The 26,174-nt window shown below is 32.8% G+C and overlaps 1 protein-coding gene across 1 annotated transcript in view; it reads left to right on the forward strand.

The window, feature by feature from the left end:
• SNTG1 (syntrophin gamma 1) overlaps positions 1–25,879 on the forward strand; it is a 703,456-nt gene extending 677,577 nt beyond the window's left edge. The window contains exons 13-15 of the mRNA XM_081816797.1: positions 3,844–3,936; positions 24,221–24,331; positions 25,799–25,879. Of these exons, the coding sequence (XP_081672923.1) occupies positions 3,844–3,936; positions 24,221–24,331; positions 25,799–25,879 (285 nt within the window). The remainder of the gene's footprint in view (positions 1–3,843; positions 3,937–24,220; positions 24,332–25,798) is intronic.
• Positions 25,880–26,174: the final 295 nt, after the last annotated feature.

Below are 26,174 nucleotides of genomic sequence, written 5' to 3' on the forward strand. Positions count from 1 at the left end.
AAGTTTTATTTCTTAAGTGTGAAGTTATATGTAAGTCAAACTTCATAGAACCTTCAGTCTCTTCATGGGACCATGGAATAGATGAGGCTCCCAAACGTTGGTTCTGTGGCTGACGTCTGACAGAGACTGATGGCAAAATTGAACAGTTGTGATGCACTTGTCACATGTAAATGGATTTGTAGAGCCAGGACCTAAGTAGACACATGAACACTTAATTTCAAAAAACAAACATATGATGATGATAATATAGCACTGACTCTCCTGGAATGCTTGGCTATAATAGGAGACTTGAATGTGTATTTTTTCAATCTGTTGAACTGATGTGTAACATATATTTATTTCCTTTATTTCTGACTATAACCTTCTATATTGAACATATCAGTTTGCACCAGTATGACATTTAAATCAGGGGAAAAAGACAGGGCGAAGACTCAAATTTCACTTGTTTCATTGCTCAATTGACACTTCATAATAGCTCTGCTGATCTTCATATATCTTAAAATGTTAATGTAACTGAGGAATATTGTTTCAATAACTTAGCTGTATAGAATCCCAATTCAATAAATAGTTTAATATCTAAAATGGAAAGATGAATAACATCTTCAATATAATTTTTTTCCAAATATCAACATCCAAGACCATTTTAAGCACTAAAATATGTTAGTTGAATAGGAGATGACATTTTTGTTATTTATATTGCTATCTTTAAATTTTCCCAATTATAATTTCTTAGAAGATCACACTTCACTTGTAACTAACTACATAGAGATATCTATCTGTTGTTCTCAATTTAAGATTTCCTTTTAAGTCTCCTGATGTTTAGAAATGAGATAATATTATGTTGTTCTGATGTAATTTAAAACCTTTTTTTTTTGTTTTGTTTTGTTTTGTTTTTTGAGTCTGGGCTTCATATTCTCTAAGCTGATGTTCAATGCATTTCTTTGGACTATCTCATAATACTTAATACTTATTTAAGATGTGTGTAGCAAGTGAAAAGTAAAATATTTAATGTTTTGTTAGCTTTTGGTTGTTTTATACATCTTATAGTTTCTCTTTGCTTACTGCATCAGAAATAATAATCAATGACAACACCTTGGTGGTGTTATTTTCAGAATTCAAGGATGTGAATATATTTACATCCTTCTGTTTTTCTTTTTTCTTCTGTGTTCTCAATATTTCCACTAGCATTAAAGTTGATAAAGAAATACAATAAAAAAGGAACATATGTCCCTTTGTGAAATAGGCAGAAAGATAGAAAATTAATGAATTGTCTAATACAAATCAATGAATTAAATAATTTTTTTTAACTTTGAAATTGGTTTTCAGTCATGGGATTGCACCCTAACACTTTTAGCTTCTAATCTATTTATCTACTTACATATTTTTGGATCTCTGATGTACTTAATGTTGATATAAATATCTACATATTTAATTAAGAGGTTATCCATTCAGAGCAGGTATTTCTAAACATTCTACATTGTCATTTAAATTAACACCTTAAAATTTGGAAAATGTAGTGAATATTGAAACAGGAAGATGACAATTTATATGACTAAAATCTTACAACATATCAACATTCAAAGTACCTGTATTGGGCCTAATTCATTTATAGTACTTTTGGTATCTTTATTTGTCCTGTTTCTGAAAAATTTCCCAGAGTAAGTAAATAATACTGGTAAAGGGTAGACAATTTAATTTTTTTTTACCTTACAATAATTCAATTTGAATAAATATAGCTCTTTTAAAATAGGACTTTTAATGAAAAAGCGTATAATTTATAAAATTTATTTTCTTTAATTATTATTATTATTTGAAACTCATATGTGTTTAATTCAGCTACAGACATTTAGTTATCATCCAAAAGGACATATTAAAAAGTATTTTATGTGTGATATGTCTTCAAATGTTGTGTAATAACATATAATTGTGCAAAAATCTTTCAAAATGTTTCAAGTTGTCCCTAAAAAGTGTAATTTTTTGCTTTTTTCTAACTATAATTCAATTTTTATTATAAAATAAACAGAGAAAGGAAACAAATCAACTGAGGGTTCTAGAGGGGAGGAGGGTAGGAGGATGGGTTAGCCTGGTGTTGGGTATTAAAGAGGGCACATACTGAATGGAGCACTGGGTGTTATATGCAAAAAATGAATCATGGAATGCTATATCAAAAACTAATGATGTAATGTATGGTGATTAACATAACATAATAAAATTTAAAAAAAAATAAAGAAAAAACACACACACACAAAAATCACATAGGGTTTATTCTTATTACACTACTCCTTCCAAGAACGGCCAATAAAGTGCAGCCAAATAAAAAAAAAATCAAATATAATATTAAAACATATATTAAGTATAGTCATCATATATGTTTATTAAAAGATTATAAATTATAGAATTAAACTTCAGTGAGTCTCTATATCATATCTGTTTCAATTTAATGATTATTGATGAATGAGTTTCATTTGTAATTCTGAATTTAATGAGATAGATTTTAATGTTCTGTGCTGAAGGTGTTTTCATCCAATGTATTCTTTTAAATAGTAACTGAGAACAACAAACAATTATGTCTAAATTAGAGGGAATGAGATAGCCTTGAACATTTCTTAATATTGACAGTAGTTTTAATAAATTAATGATGGGTGGATACAAACATGGAAGATGCCCATGCATTAAACAAATAAAATTACACCCAAAACTGAACTTAATAGCTCATTAAGTTTGTTTTCTGAGCTGGTTTTTGAAAACTTGACTTCAAAGGAATAATTGGGCATGGTTATAACTTTTCTATGCAAATTGGGCTTAAAGCCATGAGTATAGTTTTTGGTGAAGGCAACTTGATGCATTTAGCCATCATTATAGTCAGAATGTGATTCACTTAATGTACTTTTATATACAGTATTATAAAACAAATATGATGTAATAATTAGTATTGAAAAAATGCTTAAGATCAGTTTATCTCTTTCTCTTCTTCCCTTTCTCCCTCCTTGTTTGTGATTTATGCGTATTTTTCCTCATTTGAATATCTCAGTAGTTTGCAATTAAATGCAAAAAAATGGCCTGTGGACATAAATATGCATCATGTGCCATATAAGTCCTGAGTTTTTATTTCATATTTGTTATTGTTAAATTTTAGTATTTCTATTTTAGTAGTTTTTCCAAAATATTTATATAAGTAAAATATAATTTAACCTGATCTCAGTGTGAAAAGTCATTGTTGATTTTTGAAGAATCAGTAGGTTTATACAAATAATAAGCAAGTGGTAAATGTCTTTGGGATATAACTTGTACCACATGGATGAACATTATATGACAGACTCTTAAGGTAAAGATGTTCTTATATTCTTTGCCTTGGTTACTGGATCTGTGTTTGTGTGCCTGAGAGTTCTCTTTTAATAATATCCATGAAATTGATATGCCAAGAATTGAAGTAATATCTTAACCTTCAATAATTCACTTTTGTTTTAATGAAAATGCAATGATATTTAGCTATAGAATGTAACAATGTAACATACTTTTGCCTAAACTTAAACATGTTTATACCAGTTTTATTGCCAACATAGCAAAGAGTGTCAGTATAGCACAAGGTAAAGACAAGTTCACATGGAGCAGGATTGGAAATGTGGTCCTGCATACCCCTTGGCAGGTGAAAAAATATTCGGCTTGCTTTATTAACATTAAGATGTCAATAATACTATGTTTCTTATACAATTATTGCTGGTATTAAGTTACCTATTGTGTAAACAACTTATTATGGAGCTGTCACAACAGTTTTTGATAAATGTTGGCTATTGATATTGGTTCAATCACATGAAAAGTAACAGTGTTTTCTGTTCTATCTAGTGCAAGACATATGCATGTGTGCTAGAAAGTCATCTAATGGGACTCACGATTGACTTTAGCACAGGATTTATCTGCTTTGATGCTGCAACAAAGGTAATGTGTTCAGGTCAGCTATGAGAAATGTGCTGCAGACACTGTAATTTAAGAATGACTGAAATAACTTCTAACTCCTGTCAGTATTTTAATTGGTTATCATGTATCAAATTTAAGATCCTCATTTTTGTTAATAGAAGATAAATCATGCTTTATTCTGTTTATAGAAAAACAAAAGTTTGAATTTTAATAAAACAAATGTTTCCACAAAACATTATAACTGTATAAAGTGAATATGTATGCATAATATATATGCATTATACTTTATACATATATGTATAATATATAAACATTATACATTTATAATATGTGCATAATATATTTTATATATATATTCTCTTTTACTAAAGGTTTAGTCTCTTAAGGGAAATTTTTTTTTCTCCAAACACAAGTTTTTTAAACAAAGTGTTTTTTATTATTTTTCTGCATCAGTAACTCCAATATCCAAATAAGGAAAACATTTTTTAGAGTTTAGTTTTATAGGTAATATGTTAGAGTCATAGTATGGAAGAATTTGGGGTTTAGAATTTCTATTCAGGGACTATAACCCTTGTTAGCCCTTACTTGGCCTGGTAAGGTCTTGTACTATCCGATTGGGTGCCTTTTCCACAAAGGATCTTCCTCTGAGAGTGATGTATATTGAATGATGAAAGGAATCTTCTCAGTTAGTAATATCTAAAAAACCTTAAAACACAACTGACCCCTCACCCACCAATAATCTCCCAGTACTGGAGTCACTGCTGCATTTTCTGACTTGGGGCTCTGGCCCCCATGGAGGACATTCTTTTCCTTCCCATGACACAATCTATTCCTCAGATCCACTCCAATTTTTCCTTTATCAAAGTATGGCCTAAGAAATAAACCCATATATTCATTCCTACTAATTTTAAAGATTAATGAGTAATCCTTTACTGGGAAACTTATATCTTACCTAAAAATTAAGCATTGTACAGAATTTTCAAAAACAAATACAGATAAAACAAGATAGTGATATAAATGTGTAAGAAAGGCAGTGTGCAGAAGGTGAGAGGTTTTGGATCTTGGGAAAGATAGGAGTCCATCGTACAGTCCTGCAGCTCCCAGCCAAGTACAATGTGGGTTGGTGTCTGAGATCTTAGGATTTTTCATGACCCAGAAATCAAGATTGTCACACAAAAGCTCACATTATTTAAGGATGGCCAATTTTTTTTAATTTTGAGTGAAATTAAATAGCACACATATGCTGGTCAGATTGATTTGACGGTCCAGCTCATTGCCTTTGCATAATGCCAAAAGAATATTTATCTAAATATGGAATTTCCAGTGCTGTGGCTCTTTTGCTCACTCTCCAATGATATTGCCATAGCTTTTCCTACGACCAAAGACTTTCTTTTGAATAAAATATCCATTCAATTCAGATAGGCTCCTGAGTATTAAATAAACACATTTACCAATTTAATTGTTACTCAATTTCATAATTATTAAATTAATGTAATAAACAACTTTAAAAATAAAGTGGTTATAAAAAAGTTAAAGTGTGATTTTATAAAGAAAGTGTTATAGCTATGATTGTCACCAAACTATCACATGAAGAAGAAAGAATCATACCTCGTAAATGAGAAGAAAGAAATAAAATTCATCTGAACACATTTCTGAATGCCTGAATTTAAGATTTCTTTTAAGGATAGTATAATCTAAATCAATGTCAGGGTCCTGTTTCATCTCTTTGTGTGGTAAGGGAGAAAATCCAGATGTGGACATTCTGTATGACATGTTGAGGTATTCTTGCCTGAGTGTGCTAGGAAGGAATGAGTACTCAGGAGACTGTAAGCAAATGCTTATGATGCCATCTAGGGCATATCATTTAGCAAGAATGAGATTTTAGTCAGTACAAGCTTGATGCAGAAAAAGCCAATGGTAATCACCATCTTCCCATTTTCTGTTACTGGAAGTTCCTAACTTCAAGGCCATTTGAGAAGTGGGAGGGAAGGAAAGAGCTTGTCTGCTTATGATGAACAGAGTATTCATCACTAAAACTGTGACACTTGCACAGTAATAGGAAACTATTAATAATTATGTCAGGACAACAGATATGCACCAGAAGAGTCCTGGGCAAACCACTGAGCTGGCTATACCACAAGAAGGTGGCCTTACTCCATTGAATGAGCCCAAAAGTTATTTTTAAATACAGAAAAGAAAAAAAGAAAAAAAAAGGTAATTGTAATATATAAATTAAAACATGTTTTGTTCCAACATTTTATTAAGACAATTAAATAATATTGTTATTTTCTTTACTTGATATGCATGTGGAAAGAATCCTTAAAAATATATGTCCAGCAGATTCTTTAAGTGTTTGGGTTCGGGAAGTCCATACAGCAATACTACTGATACCCTTTAGCTGTTCACATTTTGTCTGTCTGCTCTGCATCTTGATCAGGCCCTCCAGCTTTGAAGTGACTGTGGAAGCAAACCAAAGGTCTTATGATAAAGTATAGATTCCAGGAAAGGGGAGGAAGTGTACTGAGTGCTTAACTGAGCTCCATTTAAAGCAAGTTCTTCACTGTTAGTACATCAGCAATGGGGAGAATTGCTGCCTTAAAACAAACAAACAAACAACCATGTTTGTCATTTCTTACAATATATTTTTAAAAATAAAATAAACAATAATGAAAAAATAAATTAGAAGATCAGATCAGAGACTTGTGGTAGGGAATAGAGTCTCCGTGACCTTAGTTTACACTAGACTGCTACAGGTTTGGAAGCAGATCTGGGAATGTCAAGCTAGTTCTCATTACTTGTCCTTTGTGCATGAAAGTCCTCAGGGAAAACTATTTCCCTGAATTTTCTAGACAGTACAAGACACACTAAATAGCACTGCATTATCCACACTTCAGTTTACATTGGCAACCTAGCAGGAGGTAATACTTTCTTCTGTTTCCCTTAGTGTCACTGGGGAGATTCCATCATAGAAGTTTATTGCCATATAACAGTTCAGCTTGTTCTTTGTAATCTTCATCCTTATTAAAATGTAGCCTTTTCAGTGTTAGAAAAAGTTTTCTCGCTAATATGTCACAGTATGATGTTGCAGTACTAATATAATTCCCATAGCTAAAAGTATAGATTTGTTGCCATTATATCCCTTTAATCATTCATATATGCATTAATTATATCTATTAATAGATTTCCGATATAAACAGAGATTGCAGCAGTCACATTTGTAAATAAATAGTTAATGAATACTTGCTTTCTATTGAAAGATACAGGAGGGATATATATATATCAATCTTGGGTACTCAAGGAAGGTTTCCTGGAAATTGAGACACCAAGGATAAGATTATCCAGACAAATATCTGTAAGTAAGGAGAACACTGAATTTGAGGTCAGACAAGATGAGAGATCAAGTTTGTGGGTAGCCAAGAGCCAGATTATGAAAGGGATCCTAGTAAAGAATTGCATCTGATCCTAAGAACAGAAGAACCTTTGAAGGGTATGAGACATAGGAAGAAAATAATCAGAAATGTGTTTGGCAGCATAAATCCAGTAGAACAGTGGATGACTGAGATGGAGAAAACCTGGGGAAAGCCTGGGTTCTGCATTCTCAAAATTGGCCTTCCTGTGGGCATCTATCACCCAGAGACACTGTTTCAAATTGAGGGTGAAAATGATCAGTGTATGAACAGAAGTAAGAGATGTTCAATATCATGGAAGCTAAATTATAAGGAAGGAAATGTAGAAGATGCTGGGGGGTGAAAAACTGGTCTCCTGGATTATGGTCCAGTGCATGTTTGACCTAAATCTGATTTATACTGTGGAAAGGTCACTCTAGTGGAGGTATACAGATTGCATTGATTGGATGGAAGCAAGACTAAATGAAGGGCCATAAATGGAAATAATTTATGTTTCTCCTTGATAATAAAGAAGAACACCTTTCAAACTTTTCGTTTTAAACACGAAATTTTATAAAAATAAAAAAAAAATGAGGGAAGGTTCCTTTTATATGTATCAAACAGATAACACCTGAGTTCTAATGGTTAAAATGAGGATGAAGGCATCAGATCACACCTTAGAACTCCCCTACACTCCTTATGCTGCAGCCCAGGGGATAAGCCAACTTCAAAGTCTCCGTTGGCTATAATTAGAACCCAAAGACTGTTCATCCTATGTAAATGTCAAATGCAATGTGTGGGATACCATAAATCCTGACTCTTACACCTTGTGGGAAGTATAAGTATTACTCATATTACTGTTTTCCTGACAGAGTCTCTGAAACCATTGGTTCCCCAAAATTGTTACTGTCTGATGGTTTTTTAAAAAAATGTTTTAATAGTTGAATTTGAGAAATTCTAGGATAATATACTTAAAAGGCTTCTCTACTTCAGGATATGTAAGAGCCAATACTAACACACAGCACATTAAAAATATTTTTGAAATCATGATTGGTTAACAGATCTATGCAGATAATAAATTATTAAGTGAAAAAGGTAACATGTTTAAGAATTAGCTCTGTCATATGTTAGAAACTACTATAATGATTTATGTTTCCTTCTTGTACTCATTACTAACTTTAATTGATTATAGTTTGGAAACATTATCTGGAGGAAATTTATAAAACTCATGCGTGTGCATGATGACCTGCATTTTAGGAACTTATATTCTGTGCCATAAAATACAATGTCACCCTAACTGAAATAACTTCTTTCTTGGTTTCGAGATGTTCTGTATAAAACTTTCTCCTCCCAAAGAACTGTGCTTCAGAATTAAATTCATTGTTAACATATTGATTCCTGAAGTATCTTAATCTATGTAATCCATTTATACCTTTAAGTAGACACTGATTTGTACAGTGTTTCTAGGTAAAATTTGAAAGGAAGTTGAAATGACCTCTATTTATACTTTTCATTTTCAAGAGTCTTTTTGCTATTTTTTTCTATAATATTTTAACTATTTCATATCAAAGGCACATATTAAAAGCCCAAAAGGAAAGCTTGAAATTATTAAAAATGAATGTTTTCTTGAAATATCTCCTACATAAGTAGAAATCTTTTATTTTTATTTTTATTTTTTAAAGATTTTATTTATTTATTTGAGGGAGAGAGAATGAGAGACAGAGAGCATGAGAGGGAAGAGGGTCAGAGGGAAAAGCAGACCCCCCGCTGAGCAGGGAGCCCGATGTGGGACTTGATCCCGGGACTCCAGGATCACGACCTGAGCTGAAGGCAGTCGCTTAACCAACTGAGCCACCCAGGTGCCCCCATAAGTAGAAATCTTAAATATACATATGTTATTATGTAGGAAAACAATATTCATGTAAACCTTGGCATTTTTCCTTTTAACAATATTTTTCAATCATTTTGCTTCTCTAGTTGTGTAACTTATGGCCCCCAAACATGGACAAAAACATCAAATTCTATCTTATGGAATTTTTACATTCTTCAGATAAATTATTTTTTCTTTGCTTTTAGGAGAATGAAGAACATTGCATTTATTGCAAAACAAACTCAGACATTTAGGGAAACAATCCATCAGGTAATTTTTTTTAACCCTCAAGCATTTCAAAGATAGCCCTAAAGTAAATGTTCAAAAGAGAGGTATTAACCCAAGTTTTCATGCCTGTATATTAGCCAGATGCAACAAAATAATAAAATCCTAGATTTTTTCATTCATTTCTTGGAACATAAAGACATTATAAAGTAACGTGGAAGCTAACACATACTTTATTGCCTGTATTTATAATTCAAAGTATATAAAGAACAAAAGCAGGTAGGAGTAAAAATTCTTTGGCTAATATGCTTTATATACTTCTTACTTTTTCCATTTTCTATCTTTTTTCCCCCTCTTCCTCACCCTTTTAAAATTTAAAATTTTAATTTCTTTCTGGGGCTTTTGATATATTTTATTTTTTCTGGATTATTCTTTTCATTATTAAAAATATCTGCCTTAAAACTTTTCTCACTGTATCTTAGATTGCCTTTCCTTCAATCATCAGTTTTGGTTTTTATGAAATTTTTTGCTAATATAATGTATTAACCTCTGCAACTATCACATAATAAGTGGAATAATAATAGCTGTGTGACTATCTTGCAGCATTATTCTAAAATTTAAAAGATAGCTTTTTGAAAAATAAAAACATAATAAATTGTCAAATACAGATTCTGAAGTCCTTAAGTATTACTTCCGACCAGCCCATCTTTCAGTGGGTTTTGTCTCAACCACAGATCCTGTCTTTTCATCTAATCCCAGGAATTCATCATGTGTTCCCCTTTCTATTTCAAATTCCCCAGAACTCATCAATTAGCTGCCTTTTACCTTTAACACATGCAGGACCTTTGCAAATCACATAGCTGCTGTAGCCTACTTTCTTCACCTCTAAAATAGATATGCAAATGACATCTTTTTCATGAGATTATTGTAAAATTTAAATAAAATGTATATGGAGAGTGTTGCACAGAGAGTGGAACAAGGTGAGCCTTCGTAAGAGGTGGATACTTCTATTTCTCCCACACGGCTGGGTAGTTCTGCCCACTGCAAGGCAACAGCACCAACAATGCCTTGCTACTGTGCTGCCATTCTCAAAATGTCACAATGGCACTGTGTTTTCTAGAATTTTGGATCAATCAATCAACATATATGTCCGCCACATTCCAGTTCTTGTGAATCTGTGCTTTCATGAAGGTCTTTGTTTTCATGGCGCCCAGTGGAGAAGACAGACATAAAGCATATAATCATAAGTTTAATGGTTCTCAGCAAAAGGAGTTCAGAGTAGCATGGAAGCATATAAGGTAGGTTAAGGGCCCATGGGTGGTACCTGGAGAAATTTACATTTCACCTGAAAGTCGACAGGTCATGAGGGGCTAACAAGGAACACAGTAGAGGCAGATGGAGCGGCATGTGTGAACACTCTGATATATGAGATGACTGACAGGTTCAGTGTGGCAGGAGCAGGAGAATGAGAGGGGAGCAGTGGTCAAAAGTAGTCAGGCACCAAACAAGAAGGAGCCTTGGTCTTCACAGTAAAGATCTGGCACACACTATAAATAGCCAACGTATACTTGGAACTTAAAATGCCAAGGTACAGTTCTGATAGCTTTTCCCTAAACTATGCAATGCTGTGTAACTGTTTACCCACGTCAGAATGACTTCTATCCTGAGAGACTTCTTGGTCTCTAATACAGACAAATTTCTGGTAGGCCGGCTTCATTCACCAACCCACCGAGATATGAAATTATTCCAAATTCATTGGGTAAATAAAATTTAGGCTCTAGCTGGGATCCCCTATACATCCCATCCTATGTAGATCCATTTAAACATTAGATTTACATATGCCCTCACTAAGCTTGAGTAATTCAGCCTCTCTTCAACTGCTTGCAATATTGTATGGATATTTTACCTAAATCGAAATGTTTCAATGCAAAAAGAAAGATTACGCATGCTAAGGTAATTCATTATATTGCTAATTTAATGAATGCAATAGTTTCGCAAGTGATGTCTTTTACAATTGAGTCAAAAACAAACTATAGGAATTAAGATAAAAAACTTAATACAATTTTTATAAAAAGTAAACTATCACTTTCTAGAAATACAAATTTCTTTGAAATTTGGGGTTTTTTTATTATGTTCAGGGAGAAAAAGAATAAATGATTGATTCATACCAATAACGTTCATAATTAAATTTTAGAAATCAAATTAGTTAATGTGAAGAATGGTGCTGCCTCAAAAATAAAGATATGCAGATACTTATGTATTAATTTAGCAGTTTTTTAATAACATGCTTCATCTCTATCAGTGGAAAAGCCTGCAGACAACCAGGAGATGAAACAGTCAAGGCTTATCACATTACACAGGCACATGGTCTTGGATATAGCATCTCAGGAAACTCCTTTCTTTTTTTCTCTCTAGAATTATTACTATCCATTGAGCTGGCAACTAACTGTGTGTGCATATGTTAAAAAGAAATAACTAGAAAAGAGTTCATTTGTATAGAGGATTGGTAATATGAACTAAAAGCATGGCTGAATTCTGTCATGTTGCCAGGAAAAAAAAGCAACAATAAACTAAACTAAAACAAAACCCTAAGGATCTGAGAAATTTATACCAACAAAACCAAATTTTCTTGCCCATTCTTATTATGCACATGACATGTAAGGTTTCTCAAAATAAAATTAGTATGTTAATAATAACAAATAGCCATACTATGTCCAGTAGTATGTGGAAACATGTTAGTGAATCCTTTCTCACATATATTTTGATTATTCTTTTGAAAAATTTTATGTAGGTATGATTAAAAAAGTACTTTGTGTACATCAACTTGCTAGACTGATGACTTCCAGCTATTACAAAATAACTCACAAAATCTGAGTTTTAAAATACTTTCGCTGGGTTTTAAATTTTTTTAGTTCTGTTATTCCAAATAAATTCTTAAAGTGAAAGTAGGTATATTCCTCTTTGAATATTCCATATATGAGATAGAAATAGATATACATAGATCCCTATATGCAGAGTCAATTTGAAGGGAATAAATTTAAATGAAATATGTCTGATATATAACTCTGAGCTTGACTGGGCTGTTCCAGCCAGTCTTTAATTTAGGCAGCTGGCCTGATGATAATGAATTTCTGTTCTATTAACTAAAGCTCAGATATGCATCTTGATCTCTAAGGCTGCATGTTAAAAACATCTCAACACAGTGTGTCCATTTTGGTCTGATTCCTTTTCATTCCTATCTTAGTCATCAAAAGAAGTTTGAATTGTCTTCTATACTCCTGTCTCTTCCTCCACAACTCCTCCTAAATAAATCTTCAAGGTGTTTGCTAACTAACCTGGGTAATCTCTTCCCATTTGGGCTTTTGCATTACCATCAAAATAGTCCTTTTCGATTTATTTGTTGAACACACTCTTTTTATGCATTAACTCTGCCATGACCACTGATCATGAGGAATACAAAAATGAATACAGTCCCTCCTTTCAAGAAGTCTACAGTTTAATAAAAAAGACAGATCTGGAACTGGGTACTTTCAGATACTGTGGCAAGAAGCCAAAGCATTATAAAGACATAGAATTGCATCCCTCTCTGGTCCATCTTTCACACCATTGCTAGATTAATGATACTTCTAAAATGTAAATTCAGACAAGTCTTCAGTTTCTCTTGTTAAATTACTTTGGTGGCTTCCTACTGCCTTTAAGACAATATTTGTTATCATATATAGAAGCCTTATGTTCTTGTTTCTGCCTGCAATTTAGCATCATTTCCTGTAGGCACACCCCAGCATAGCACTTATCAAAATGTATTACAATTAAGTCTGGTGGAGATATTAACTCTAATCTCTGATCCAGACTCAAGCACAGTTCAAAGACACAGAATTAATTCAATGACTAGTAATGAATATATTGATGAATATGATACCACCTAAGGAAATAAGTGAAAGCCATAAGCTTTCATCTAATTCAGTGATCTTTTGATATTGCTATTTTTATCCCTCTATCATCACTGTTCAAACTTACAAAATTTTAAAATTAGTATAGAGTGGAAGTAAAGATGCAAATTAGGCCCAAAGACATATTTAATTAGGATAAATTTTACACAAATGTAGAACAAATGAGAAGTATAAAGATGTGTAAAGAAAAATAATTTTAAAAAGAGTTTCTTTTGGTTTTCCACCAAATATGACTCCTAGCCCACCCACAAAAAAGAGAAGGAAAAAGAGCCACTTCTAGAACACTAAAATTTGTGTAAATTAATTTCAGGATGTGGGAGGGTGGATGGAAGGAAGGCAAGAGGTGATACATATACTCGGGCTTCTTGCGAAAGTTGAAGGATGATGCCAAATGGAAATAAGGCTGAGTGGAAAGTTTGATTTACTGCTTAACTAGAAGACCCATCAAGGTAATTTGCAAGGAAAAGAAGAATGTATTTGTAGTTATTGCTGGGCAAACATGAGTTAAATGCCAAGTACCAGGTGTTTGGTGTTATAGGAAGAGTGAAAATGGCTTCAAAACATTTTTTTGTTGTAATTATTAACATGATCTATGTAATAAGTTGTAATACATATAGATTGTTCTTTCTGGTGTTTTTGCCCCCTGTGTTGTAAAATATCCTGTGTCTATTTCTTATAAGTTAGATGACATGACGCTTAGAGGTTGTTTCCATTTCTTTTCAAGAGGAATTTTTCTGTGAGGCATGAAAAATTGAGGCTTGCAAATAGTGAAAGAAGAAAACTGAGAAAGTTTGTTTTTGAGATTTTGTCTTTTTTTGTTCAACATGCCAGTTTTTCATTATCATATGCGTATCTTCATTTTCCATTTATATGTAATTAATGACTTATACCTTTGAATAGTCTGCACCTAAGACATTCTTGATGCTATACAAACTTGATGCTATACTAACCCGAGTCGCTTAGTTATATCCAGGTTTGAATCCCGTTTTTTGAGGGATTACAGAAATGTAAAATGTTCCCTAGATCACTAAGATTCTCAAACTTTAAGCCAATTCTAGCAATGGGTCTTAAACAAATGCATAGTTTATGGAAAGCTTTTGACTTGTGTGTGTGGGGGAGCTTAAAATAGCAACATATTATAAAGAAGAAACAATGACTCTGAACACATTAGGTTTGGGAATAATCAGTAAATTACTTTCCTGGGTTTAGTGTCTTATACTAAATGGGACTCTGGATCTTTCCTCTACTTTAAGAAAGGAGTCAAGCATTTGCAATGAAAGTTCTTTTATAACTGATCATGCTCAGTAAATGGGTCTGTGATTTTTTTTAATTAGGTAAAGAATTACAGCAAATCAAAGATGCAGCTTGGAATAAAAGCAAAAATATGAACCATGGAGAATGATGTACTTAGGTTTGATTCCCACTTATTAGCTGTGAGATATTATGAATGTGTGTGCTATTTCTTTAATTGTATTATCTGGAAAATAGAAATACTCTGGCTATTGCATCACTCTTGCAGGCATGAAAAGGCCTACCTAGAACAATGCTGTTTATTGTAATAAGACGTCCATTGATGGACAACAACAGACACACAGAATGCTTCCCAGGCACAAAGTATTTTTAAATTACTTATGATCTGTACATGTGTTCACCCATCAAATGACTTAATGCTATGTGCCTCCTTATCTTCATATGAGATATTCTGCTTGATAATAGTTCAACATTTCACCTTCAATCATCTTTTGTAGGCACATTTTATAAGGATTACACTCTGGTTTAAGAATGATGACCTTAAGTTTTAAACCCTAAATGACATTGAACCAGAGGTTTTTTAGCATTTATGTTTGCCTGTGTTGTTTTAAATAAAATGTATTAATTATAAAAAGTAGGACAGAGGCAAATGATTCCTTTGCACACTTTTTGTCATAATCTTTAATTGAAAAAACACTTTGGTCAATAAGCTTTAACTGTTTATTTCCTTACTGTTTGTTTTTGTTTTGGCTATCTTCAATGACTTTATTATCACTACAGTATTGAAAATGCTGTGATTCATTGTGTTGTTCTTTCTTCATACATATAGATAACTTTATTTGCAGCTTTTAGGCACTTAAATATATTTAAACGCATCTTCAAAATGCCACATACACTATATTTATCATTCCATATAATCAAAGAATATGTTGAGTTAAACACTGGTGTTTTTTTCTTAAAGATTTTATTTATTTGAGAGAGAGAGAATGAGAGAGAAAGAACACATGAGAGGGGATAGGGTCAGAGGGCGAAGCAGACTCCCTGCCAAGCAGGAGCCCGATGCAGGACTCGATCCAGGGACTCCAGGAGCATGACCTGAGCCGAAGGCAGTCGCGTAACCAACTGAGCCACCCAGGCGCCCCTTGAGTTAAACACTATTTTTGACTACCAAAAAGAAACAAATGTTTTAATAAATCAACAAGGTATTTCAGATACCTTGTTGCATTAAATATTTTATTTTATAGTACAATTTTTATTGTTTTTTGAAGTGTATTCCATGGGAAAAACTACCTGGTTAAACTAAGTTAAATGAGTTTCATTTCTAAAAATGTCCTCAAACATTATTGTGCTAATGAACCTCACTCACCAACTGTACTTGACTATGTTCAACCTCCTTTTCTCCAGGAACAAGTAGAAGCAGTCATCCATGGAAAGACTTGGGCAAGTGAAAATCTAATCTGTGATTATTTATAATGAAGTCTTTGGATCAAATTCCACATTTTAAAAATGTTCAGAAATGTCTTTATATATTACTAATATTTTTTGTTTTGTTTTGTTTTGTTTTGTTTTTCTTACTCATTTTGTACTTGATTTCCATCAAGTTCAACAAATTAAGCTTACTACTGGTGGCAAGAATTTTCCAACCCCAAACAGGGCCCTTTGGTTAAAGTTATCTAGAGAAGACAGAGACCATGGGCTAGCCACATCCAGAGATTTTATTGCCTACTGGTTGTTAGAGAGTTGCCTGCTTGAAAGTTGGATATTCCAGTTTTTTAATAAAGTTCTCATTTTAGTATGTTTTCCCCACCTTTCCAATAACATGATAACCACATAATAGGGAGGAGAAGGAATATTTTTTCTTCTTTAATATTTATTCTGTTTTGATGCACGTGTTTCACAAAAGTTAGGTTCATTGTGTCAACTGTATACCAGCTACTCTGTTAAGGGCAAGGGATGCACTGATGAGCTAATCAGACCAACTACTTGTAGACTTGAAGCTTTCTTTGCATTGTAGAGAGAACAGAATGATCACAGACTACAGTTTTGTCTGGGAAGGAAATGAACAAGGTATAGAGAAACAGAAGACCTCAAAAAGGCCTTTTAATAGTTTGAAGAGAAAAAGCTTTTTGAGGCATTGATATTTCTAGTGAGATCTAGATGATGAGAATGGACCAGCTATGAAATGAGTTGAGGGAAGAATTTCAATCATACAATACACAAGACCTATATCTATTCAGATTGATGTCTAGAAACCCCACAGAATTCCCACTTATCCTCTTTTTCCTGCACATCTTTCATGTATATACCATCTAGAATTTCCTGCTTCCCACTGACCCCTCTGACAAATTTCCTGACAGTTTTATTCTTCTTGGATACCAGGAGACAAGTTGCAGCATGCACTGTGGTACACCAACTGGCTCATGGACATGGAAATAATGAATACTTCTCTCCTTACCTCATGACACCTGAAGAAACAGCTGTCTTTAGCACTCCTGGTCCAACTGCACTTAACTTTATCAGCAAGGACTTTGCATGTTCCATTTGTGCTGACCAGGAAAATATTCTGGTGTGATAGTCCCATCTCAGCCAGTATTTCAATATAACGGGACTCTGTAAAGGAGGGTGGTGCAAAGATAAGCTTGGTTTTCTCTGTTGAGTGTGGATCTATGGACAGGGCTGCATCACATCCTAAGGGGGCAGGGTCGGATGGAAGAATTAAGCAGCATGACAATAAATATTTCCATTTAAAAGATTTTATATAAATGAATAAATTAATGAATAAATATGTCTCTGAAATATGCAAATATGTCTTTGCACTCACAATCAAACATTCTCCCTGTCCCTCCTAGTTCTACGTTATTCTTCTACTATTCATTACCCTTTTTGCTCTGAATTTGGGGGCATTACATGCTAAAACTTTATGCTGAAAAAGGAAGAAATACAAGGAAGTTGTAGGAGCAGATGACGAGGGAGGATGTTTTCCAGACATGGTATAACCTAGAACCAGGAGTCTATGCAATATATCATTCATAGCAATGAGAAATCGTTATGACATTTACTGGGACATGTATTCTCAAAATGCAATGTATTTTATGACTTATGTTTAAGATCAAATAAATTTTTAGTTTTAAAACTAAATATATATTTTTTTTCATAGAAGACTACAGACAGGTCCAGAAAGCAGTCTTTGTCTTCTGCACGTTCTCACTTCTACTTCTATATTCTCCCAGAATCATCACTATTATTGCTACTTGTGTTCAGGGGCCTTCTCACATCAGATTTGACATATTCTACTGTTCTATTGGAAGAACTCTACTAAACTAATTTTAACTAATAGGAAAAAGCTTCCTACTATTTTCAAAGCAATTTTCATCACCATCTCATCCATTTTCACAGTAACATTTTAAAGTAGGATAGTTAAGTATCACTACTTTTAATTTACAAAAGAATGTACTCAGGCTCTAATTAATTAAGAATCTTGCAATCTTGCTCAAGGTCATGTGGCTTATAAGTAAGGTCTAAAGTTTGGATTACATTTCAATACTTAAGGTTCTAAGATCAGAATTTATTTTTATTTCAGTACATTGCCAAAAAAATGCATTACCTTTCCTGAGATAAATGCATTATAATAGGGAAAAAGATCTTAATATCTTACTGGTAATGGAAATTAGATCAGTATATGGGGAAGAGGGCACCAAAGATAGGTGATCAGGGAGGAGGGATTTCTGATCTTTATAATCCTCCTCATCTCATTCCATGTTGGCATCTAGTGATTATACCACTGTGTGCGGTATACGTGTGTGTGTGTGTGTGTGGCATATATATGTTTATATATACATATATCAGAATAAAAAATGGAGACCAAAATTTCGCATACTTTTTAAGTTTTATTGTGGCATCATGCAAGCTCACTTTTTAAAAAAAAATTCTGCATGTATTTTATAGAGAACTTATTACTGCATCTTGGCTTACTTTCTATCCTGATTGGAAAGCTCTTGAGGCAAAGAACACCTGTTTCTGTCACTCTTCACTATCACCTTATTCCTAAGAACATCAAAGTCTGTTAAATAACTACAAATAATCCAACTCTCCATACATATCTCACCAACACCAATCCCATTTCGGTCCACTTCAGAGCTGGCTACAAGGAACTTACCATTGTATTCACCATAGCAATATATAAATAACATGTTATAAAATACAGTGGTGTCTACTCCTCTTTTTCATCATTAATATTAACATAGTTGCCATGATGTTTATCAGAATCTTAAAAGCAAAATATTGGCATAAGAAATAGGATTGCTGAAGAGTTCTTGAATTAAGTCCTTTTTTAGACCTGTGAAACTTTTACTGGTAATACTTTCAGATTCAGATTCCTCCAAATTGGCCTTAATGAATTTATGTGAGAATTACCAATTCACACAGCTTATCAAGCCTGTTCTAACTCTCCCTAGTATACTGCATTAACTTTTGTTTGTTTTAATACTTGCAAACATTTATTGAATACTATTTTCCAGATATCACGATAAGTGTGTTAAGTGCACGCTTTGTTTTGCTACTGATTTACTTTTTTGTTGTTGTCGAAGTGCAGTTGACATACAATATTATATTAGTTTTAGGTGTACAACATAGTGATTCAACATTCATATATGTTAAGGAGTGATTACCATGATAAATCTAGCTACCATCCGTCACCAAAGTTGTTATGATATTAATTTTGTATCATTACCTCTTAACTGACAAATCTTTCAGTCAATCATTATTAGATTCATCAACTACATTATTCATCTTTGGAGTTTCCCACTCACAGCCAAAGATTCATTCTTCATATTCCCAAAAGTTTCCAAACCTCCTTCATATGTTTCTAATATGCCTTCTTTAGCCAGAGTAACTTTGTTGTTACTCTTTATTTAAAATAATGAGCTTTTAAAGTCTGTTTTACACCTTGAAAAGTCATCTAGTTGAAATAGTAAATTCCAGTTTTACACTATAATGACTACATATGAAATATTATTTCAAAATTTTAATTATAATTTGAGAATGTGAGAGCCTTTAGTTTTACAGTTTAGCAAGCTAAAAATAAAATTTCTTATTCAAAACCACAGAGTAAGTTAATGTCAGTACCTGAGCTACATAAGATGCTATATTTTGCAGACATTTTCCTTCCAGCCTTTTACAAGCTCCTTAGTTTTAACATGGTTATCTCATCTAATTTCATGTCCTTATGTTCTTCCTTACATTATAATATTTGCATTTTTCTATGTAAATATATGATTCTCATGAGCATTATTTTAAGCAAAATGTTCAGAATTTCCATTTTTGATATTTACTAATAATGTATTTAACACTTTCTTTTGTTTTTTCATATATCATATTTCCTTAGTTAATATTTAGAAATGGAATTTCTGGATCAAATAGTATGAACATTTTTAAGGCTTAAAATATATATTAAAATTATTATCCTAAAGAATTCACACTATTGCTAACAATTTTCTGCAAATATTTGTTTCAAAATAAACTTGCTAGCTTTAGTTATTATAATTTTCAGTGATCTTTACTAAACGTTTGGCAAAGCTGTCATTTTAATATTATTACACTATTTCTAGTGAAATTGAACATGCTCTTATATTTATTAAAAATAATAATTGTTTTTCTACTTTTTTGAATGACTTCTCTATAATATTATTTGCCTTTTTATTTATTATATGTTTAGAATTGTCCTTACACTATACCATATAGCCTGTATGTCACTAAGTTTATTGCTTTTCATTTTGATAAATATACATTACTTGTACACATGAGTATATAATTTTTTGTTACTCAAGTCTAGAACTCCTTCTTTTCAAAGTTATTCAATATTCACTTACATTATGTAGTTTTCCTATAATTTGGCTTATTTAAATTATTTCACTTTTTAAAACATAAGGAATTTTATTTAGAGGAAGTTGTGAGTTAAAGTTTAACTTGTATTCTTTTTTCCAGAAAGTTAATTGTCCCATGAAATTGTATTGTTAGAAGATTCTGTATAGTAATAGATCTAAAGAAACATTTTAGACAATTTATAATATTGGATATTGCTTCTTTATAAATTGTATAGTCTCATAGTAAGAATGAAAGCAAAAGCATTTACTTGTTCAGAAATTAATGTCCTTGGGATGGTGACAGTGTCTTTTTTATCTAAATCTAGCAAAAATGCTTAAGATATGGTAGCCATTTCAAAAATGTTTGGTGAATAAGTAGATAAAGAGTCAGGAATATTCTGTATAAATGCATTATGTGTCATTATTACTGATAATTTTCTCATCTTTATTTTTAAGGAATTTATGATTTTGCCATTTCATTATTTCATTATACCTTTTAAAGTGTGAACTTTTTTTTTAAGATTTTTTATTTATTTATTTGAGAGAGAGAGAATGAGAGAGAGCACATGAGAGGGGGGAGGGCCAGAGGGAGAAGCAGACTCCCTGCCGAGCAGGGAGCCCGATGCGGGACTTGATCCAGGGACTCCAGGATCATGACCTGAGCCGAAGGCAGTCGCCTAACCAACTGAGCCACCCAGGCGCCCTAAAGTGTGAACTTTTTAATTAGCATTTGCTTTGAGTGGATTTTGGAGATACATTGCTTCCAGAATGATTTTTTTAAAGTTTTGTTCCTAATGTGTTAAAATAATATAAAATTTCCCATTTTAGCCATTTTTAAGGTATGATTTTGTGGCATTAATTGATTCACACTGTTTCCAAAACCTGTCATCACCCCAGACAGAAACTCTGTTATCATTAAGCAATAACTGCCATTTTCTCTTTTACAGAATAGATTAAAAAAAACATGATACAAATATATGCTGTCTGCAAGAGGCTAACTTAGATCTAAAGACCCAAGTGGGTTAAAATAAAAACGATGTGATGGGACGCCTGGATGGCTCAGTCAATTAAGCGGCTTCCTTTGGCCTGGGTCATGATCCCAGGGTCCTAGGATCGAGTCCCACATCGGGCTCCTTGCTCAGCGGGGAGCCTGCTTCTCTCTCTCCCTCTGCTTGTGCTCTCTCTGTCAAATAAGTAAAATCTTTAAAAAAGAAAAGAAAAAAATAAAAACGATGTGTACAAATAGTAACCAGAAGAGAGCCAGTGGCTAAACCAATATAAGAATAGATTTTATGTCAGGGAAACTGGATGGCTGAGTCAGTTAAGTGTCTGACTCTTGATTTTGGCTCAGGGTCATAATCTTAGGGTTGTGAGATGGAGCCCCACATCATGCTACACGCTGACTGGGGAGTCTGCTTCTCTCCTTCTGCCCCTCCCCCTACTCGATCTGTATCTCTGTCTCTCTCTCTGAAATAAATAAGTCTTTAAAAAAAGAATAGATTTTATGTTACTGTTACAGGAGACAAAGAAGAGTATTATATATTGATAAAAGGATTAATTCAAAAAGAAAATTTAACAGTTATAAACTTATAAGCATCAGGGCCCCAAAATATATTAAACATTGAGATAATTGGAGTGTTACGACTTTGTTAAATTAACATTTGTTAGGTAAAGCACAGGGTGCCAGATGGTGAGCCACAGTTCCATAACAGACCACAAGAGAAATTGAAATACAGGAGTTTATTACTCACAGGTCCTGGAGGAAGAACATGAAATGCCTTGAGGAGCCACATGGGGTTGTCAAAGCACAGTACAGACAGTGAAACAGGACCTGGGGTGCATGCCTTTTTAAGGATCCATGGGTGGAGTGCTTGGGGAGTTCCTGAGCTAAGCTGGGCTGGAAAATTCATACTCAAAGAGCAAGGTTTTGGTAAGCTGCATGGGGTTCTTATCTAAGTGGTGCCCAAGGCATACAGACCCTGAGAGACAAGGGATTCTATTGATCAGAAGGGCTGTTGGGGAGTCCTATCAGGAACTTATGTTTGTGACTCTGTGACTGCTATATAGGGCATCCACTTGCACAAGGGGGCTTATGTCAGTTTAAGGTCCTATAGGCCACTTGGCCAAACTAAAAGGATGCTGAGGCAGCAAAGCAGTGACTTTGCTAAACTCTGGATCCACATGCAAGGAGAAATAGACAATTCTATAATAATAGTTGGAAGTTTAGATACTCCACTTTCAATAATGGAATGAATAATCAGGCAGAAGACCAATAAAGAAATATAGAACCTGAACAAAACTATAACTAACTATATCTAACAGACATACATAGAATACTCCACCCAACCAGAACAGAATATGCATTTTTTTTCAAGTGCACATGGAACATTCTCCAGAATAGACCATATATAAGAATACAAAAAAATGGTAATAAATTTTAAAAGGTTGAAAACATGCAAAATATTATTAAATACTTTAGTAAATAACAATATAAAAAATGGAATTCATATGTAAAACCATGCTTTTTTTCACATAGCTTTCTATTTAAATGAATTATTGAATCATGTTAAGACCACCTGATGAAGTTTGATAAACACATACATCACACTCTACTATAATAACATATCTTAAATGGAAACCTCTCAGAAATATACACTGGGATTATTGTCAAAAATGATAGGGTCTTATGTCATTTCTAAAAATCTTTAGCCCATCTAGTTATGAGAAATACATCAGACAAATTCCAGTAGGGGGCATTCTGCAAAATACTTAACCAGTACTCCTCAAATTGTCAAAGACAGTCTGACAAGGATCTGAGAAACTGTCACAGACAAGTAGAGCTGAAGACACAATGAATAAATGTAATGTAGTATCCTGTGTAGAGTCCTGTACCAGAAAAAGGCATTAGATTAAAACAAGAAAAAATGCATAAACAATGGACTCTAGTTAATAATAATGTGCCAATATTGGTTCATTAATTGTGACAATGTACCATATTATGTGAGATATTAAAATAGAGTAAGCTGTGTGATAAGAATTCTCTGTACCAGGTTCTTAATTTTTCTCACTATATATTCAAACAGTAAGTGTATGGTCATGTTGTAACTAACGTTTGGTTCTTTCATAGATTTTATACTATCTAAACTTGCCCCTGCAATATTGGAAGATGGCTTTTAGTCAAATAATCCTATTGACTGAGATATTATAGATATTATAGCCCCCATCCGGGCTAGTTCTGTAAAATACTTACTCTGGTTCAGTCTCGTGAGGATACCATATAAATTTTTTGTCATAATTATTTACTAAGACTGATCTTTTATCTTGACAAAGCTACAGATTATTAGTTTGAGCTTTAAGAGAAAGTACTACAGAATATCTATAGAATTATCAATTCAAAATCACCTTACCACTTCTATTAATAGAAAAAAGAAACAATAAGTGTTTTTGCTTATTCAGTAACATAGACATATGCTTTAAGTGAGCTTATTTTTATTTCATAGTAATATAAAGCAGGATATTCAAATTGATTTCTTTGCATATATTTTTTGAAATAATTATTTCATGGGTACTGAAGTTATTTCTGGAAACTAAAAGATATATTGAATACTAAGTTATAGCCTTTGATAAACATATTTTAATTACTTTTTAATCCTGGGATATAGTACTAATTTAATATGATTAGCTTTTACCACTTAAAAGAGGACTATTTCTTGGTTTGAATGTAGATATTAATTGAATATGTTTCTTTTTTTCCCCCTTTAGGCTATACTTTGGAGGTATAAGTTTTCTCAGCTTAAGGGTTCTTCAGATGATGGCAAGAGCAAAATCAAATTTTTGTTTCAGAATCCAGATACTAAGCAGATTGAAGCTAAGGTAAATCCAAATTCATCACATAAACCATCATCATATAAACCAACTACATTAATGCCATTAAGATGCAAAGGGGAGAATATTTTGCAGAACCAGAAGAGCAAAAACACACATTATCTGTTTACTTTGGTATAGCCCTCATGGCCAAAAGAACAAAATCATTTTGAGATTTAAGTGGCAAAATTTCTGAAAGGCATAACTCAAAATAAGTTAGACAGAGCTAATTGCATTTCTTAGTTTTAATTTCTTATGAACTGCATTCGTGTCACAGTAAGGTAACATTCTGGGAACCAAAAGAGTCATGGTTTCACATTTAAATAATAATTTAAAATAAAATAAAAATTCTGACTGTATTTTACCATTATCTATTCCCTCTTTGAATAGGAATACAAATTCCTGAAGAAAAATATTCTTTAAATCAATTCATGTTTTCCTCATGTTATTATGTATTAATAAAATGAATAAATGAATGATTTTTTGCTTTGCTCATGCAGATTTTCAGTATTCTGAAATACATTAACTGTGTTGTTTTAAACTCATCAGAAAGATTCACTACCTTTATTTTTATTAATACATATATTTTATATATTCAAAATTTAAATTATTTCAATTACTCTACAATGAAATTCACAATAATAATGTTTGGGGTAGAAGAAATTATAAATATATTATTACAGTGTGGAGGAAAGGATAAATAACAAACACCAAAGTGAAAAATTAATCATATGGAAATGCAAACCCATATACAATTTTTCAACTATGGATTAAAATTAGCATAATTTTGTTACATTCCTATACCTATGAAATTCAGGTGGGGAGGTCAGTCTGAGAGACAAAACATTCCAAGGAATGACCCTCTCTGACATGCTAGTACACATCTCCTGTAACACTGCTTTGTATCCACATCAGATCCTCTCATTCTTTAACAAGATGACTTCTTTCTTACCTTATATATCTGCTCATGCTTGTCCCTTAACTTTTCTCCATGGCTTTTTGTTTGAATTTCTCTGTGGATACCCCATTTCTGTCTTATGTTTATCTTTGGAGTTGCCTAACTACTCTGCCTAGTCTGTAGGTTGTTTAAAGAGGGAACTGTGGATATAGTCCTTTTCTGCTGGCTCTTTTCCTGCTGCATTTCTCTAAAGCATTGGTGTTACACATGATCTTGCCTTATATTTGTCTCCTGTCAGTTTAGACAAATACCATCATAACTTCACCCACTTCCTTTATTTAACTTGCTTCATAATTTTCAATTCTCATATACATATGATACATAACCCATAGATGTATCAATGGAGCTGCCTTTTTTCCATCCCTTGCTACAGCTCCTCTTTTCCCCTCTGGCAACGATTGGTTGATCGTTTCCTTTGTGTCGGCCACTCACATTGCTCTTTAGATCGATTCTTAGTATTACCATCAAAAAATGCATCACCATATTCTAATAATGGTGAATGATGTTAATATTTTCAGTTCTATATTTTGGCTAATGTGGAAACTCAACCACTAGCTGGTGATAGCAGTATAGCATTTGATACATCACTTCTCCTCTAATTCTTTTTAATGTTCTAAAAAACCCTTAGTTGACAACATGAAGCAAAAAAAGAAACGCAATGCAATGACTAACTATAATATTTAGACTTTAATTCTATGTAGCATATGTTGTATATAAAGCTAATTATACTTACTTAGCTTTGCTGGTTATTAGTTACCCCTCAGCTTCTAAATATTACTCATTCTTGTTATAGTGTTTTAAGCAATATTTCATAAATCCATTCATTAAGAACTAGTTTCAGAAAATTCACTGAATGTCTTTCTTAAACTTATAGACTGTAATTTTTGGATAGGA

Source organism: Leptonychotes weddellii, chromosome 4, assembly GCF_054177405.1.
Source record: "Leptonychotes weddellii isolate Sample4059 chromosome 4, ASM5417740v2, whole genome shotgun sequence".
Taxonomy (NCBI): domain Eukaryota; kingdom Metazoa; phylum Chordata; class Mammalia; order Carnivora; family Phocidae; genus Leptonychotes; species Leptonychotes weddellii.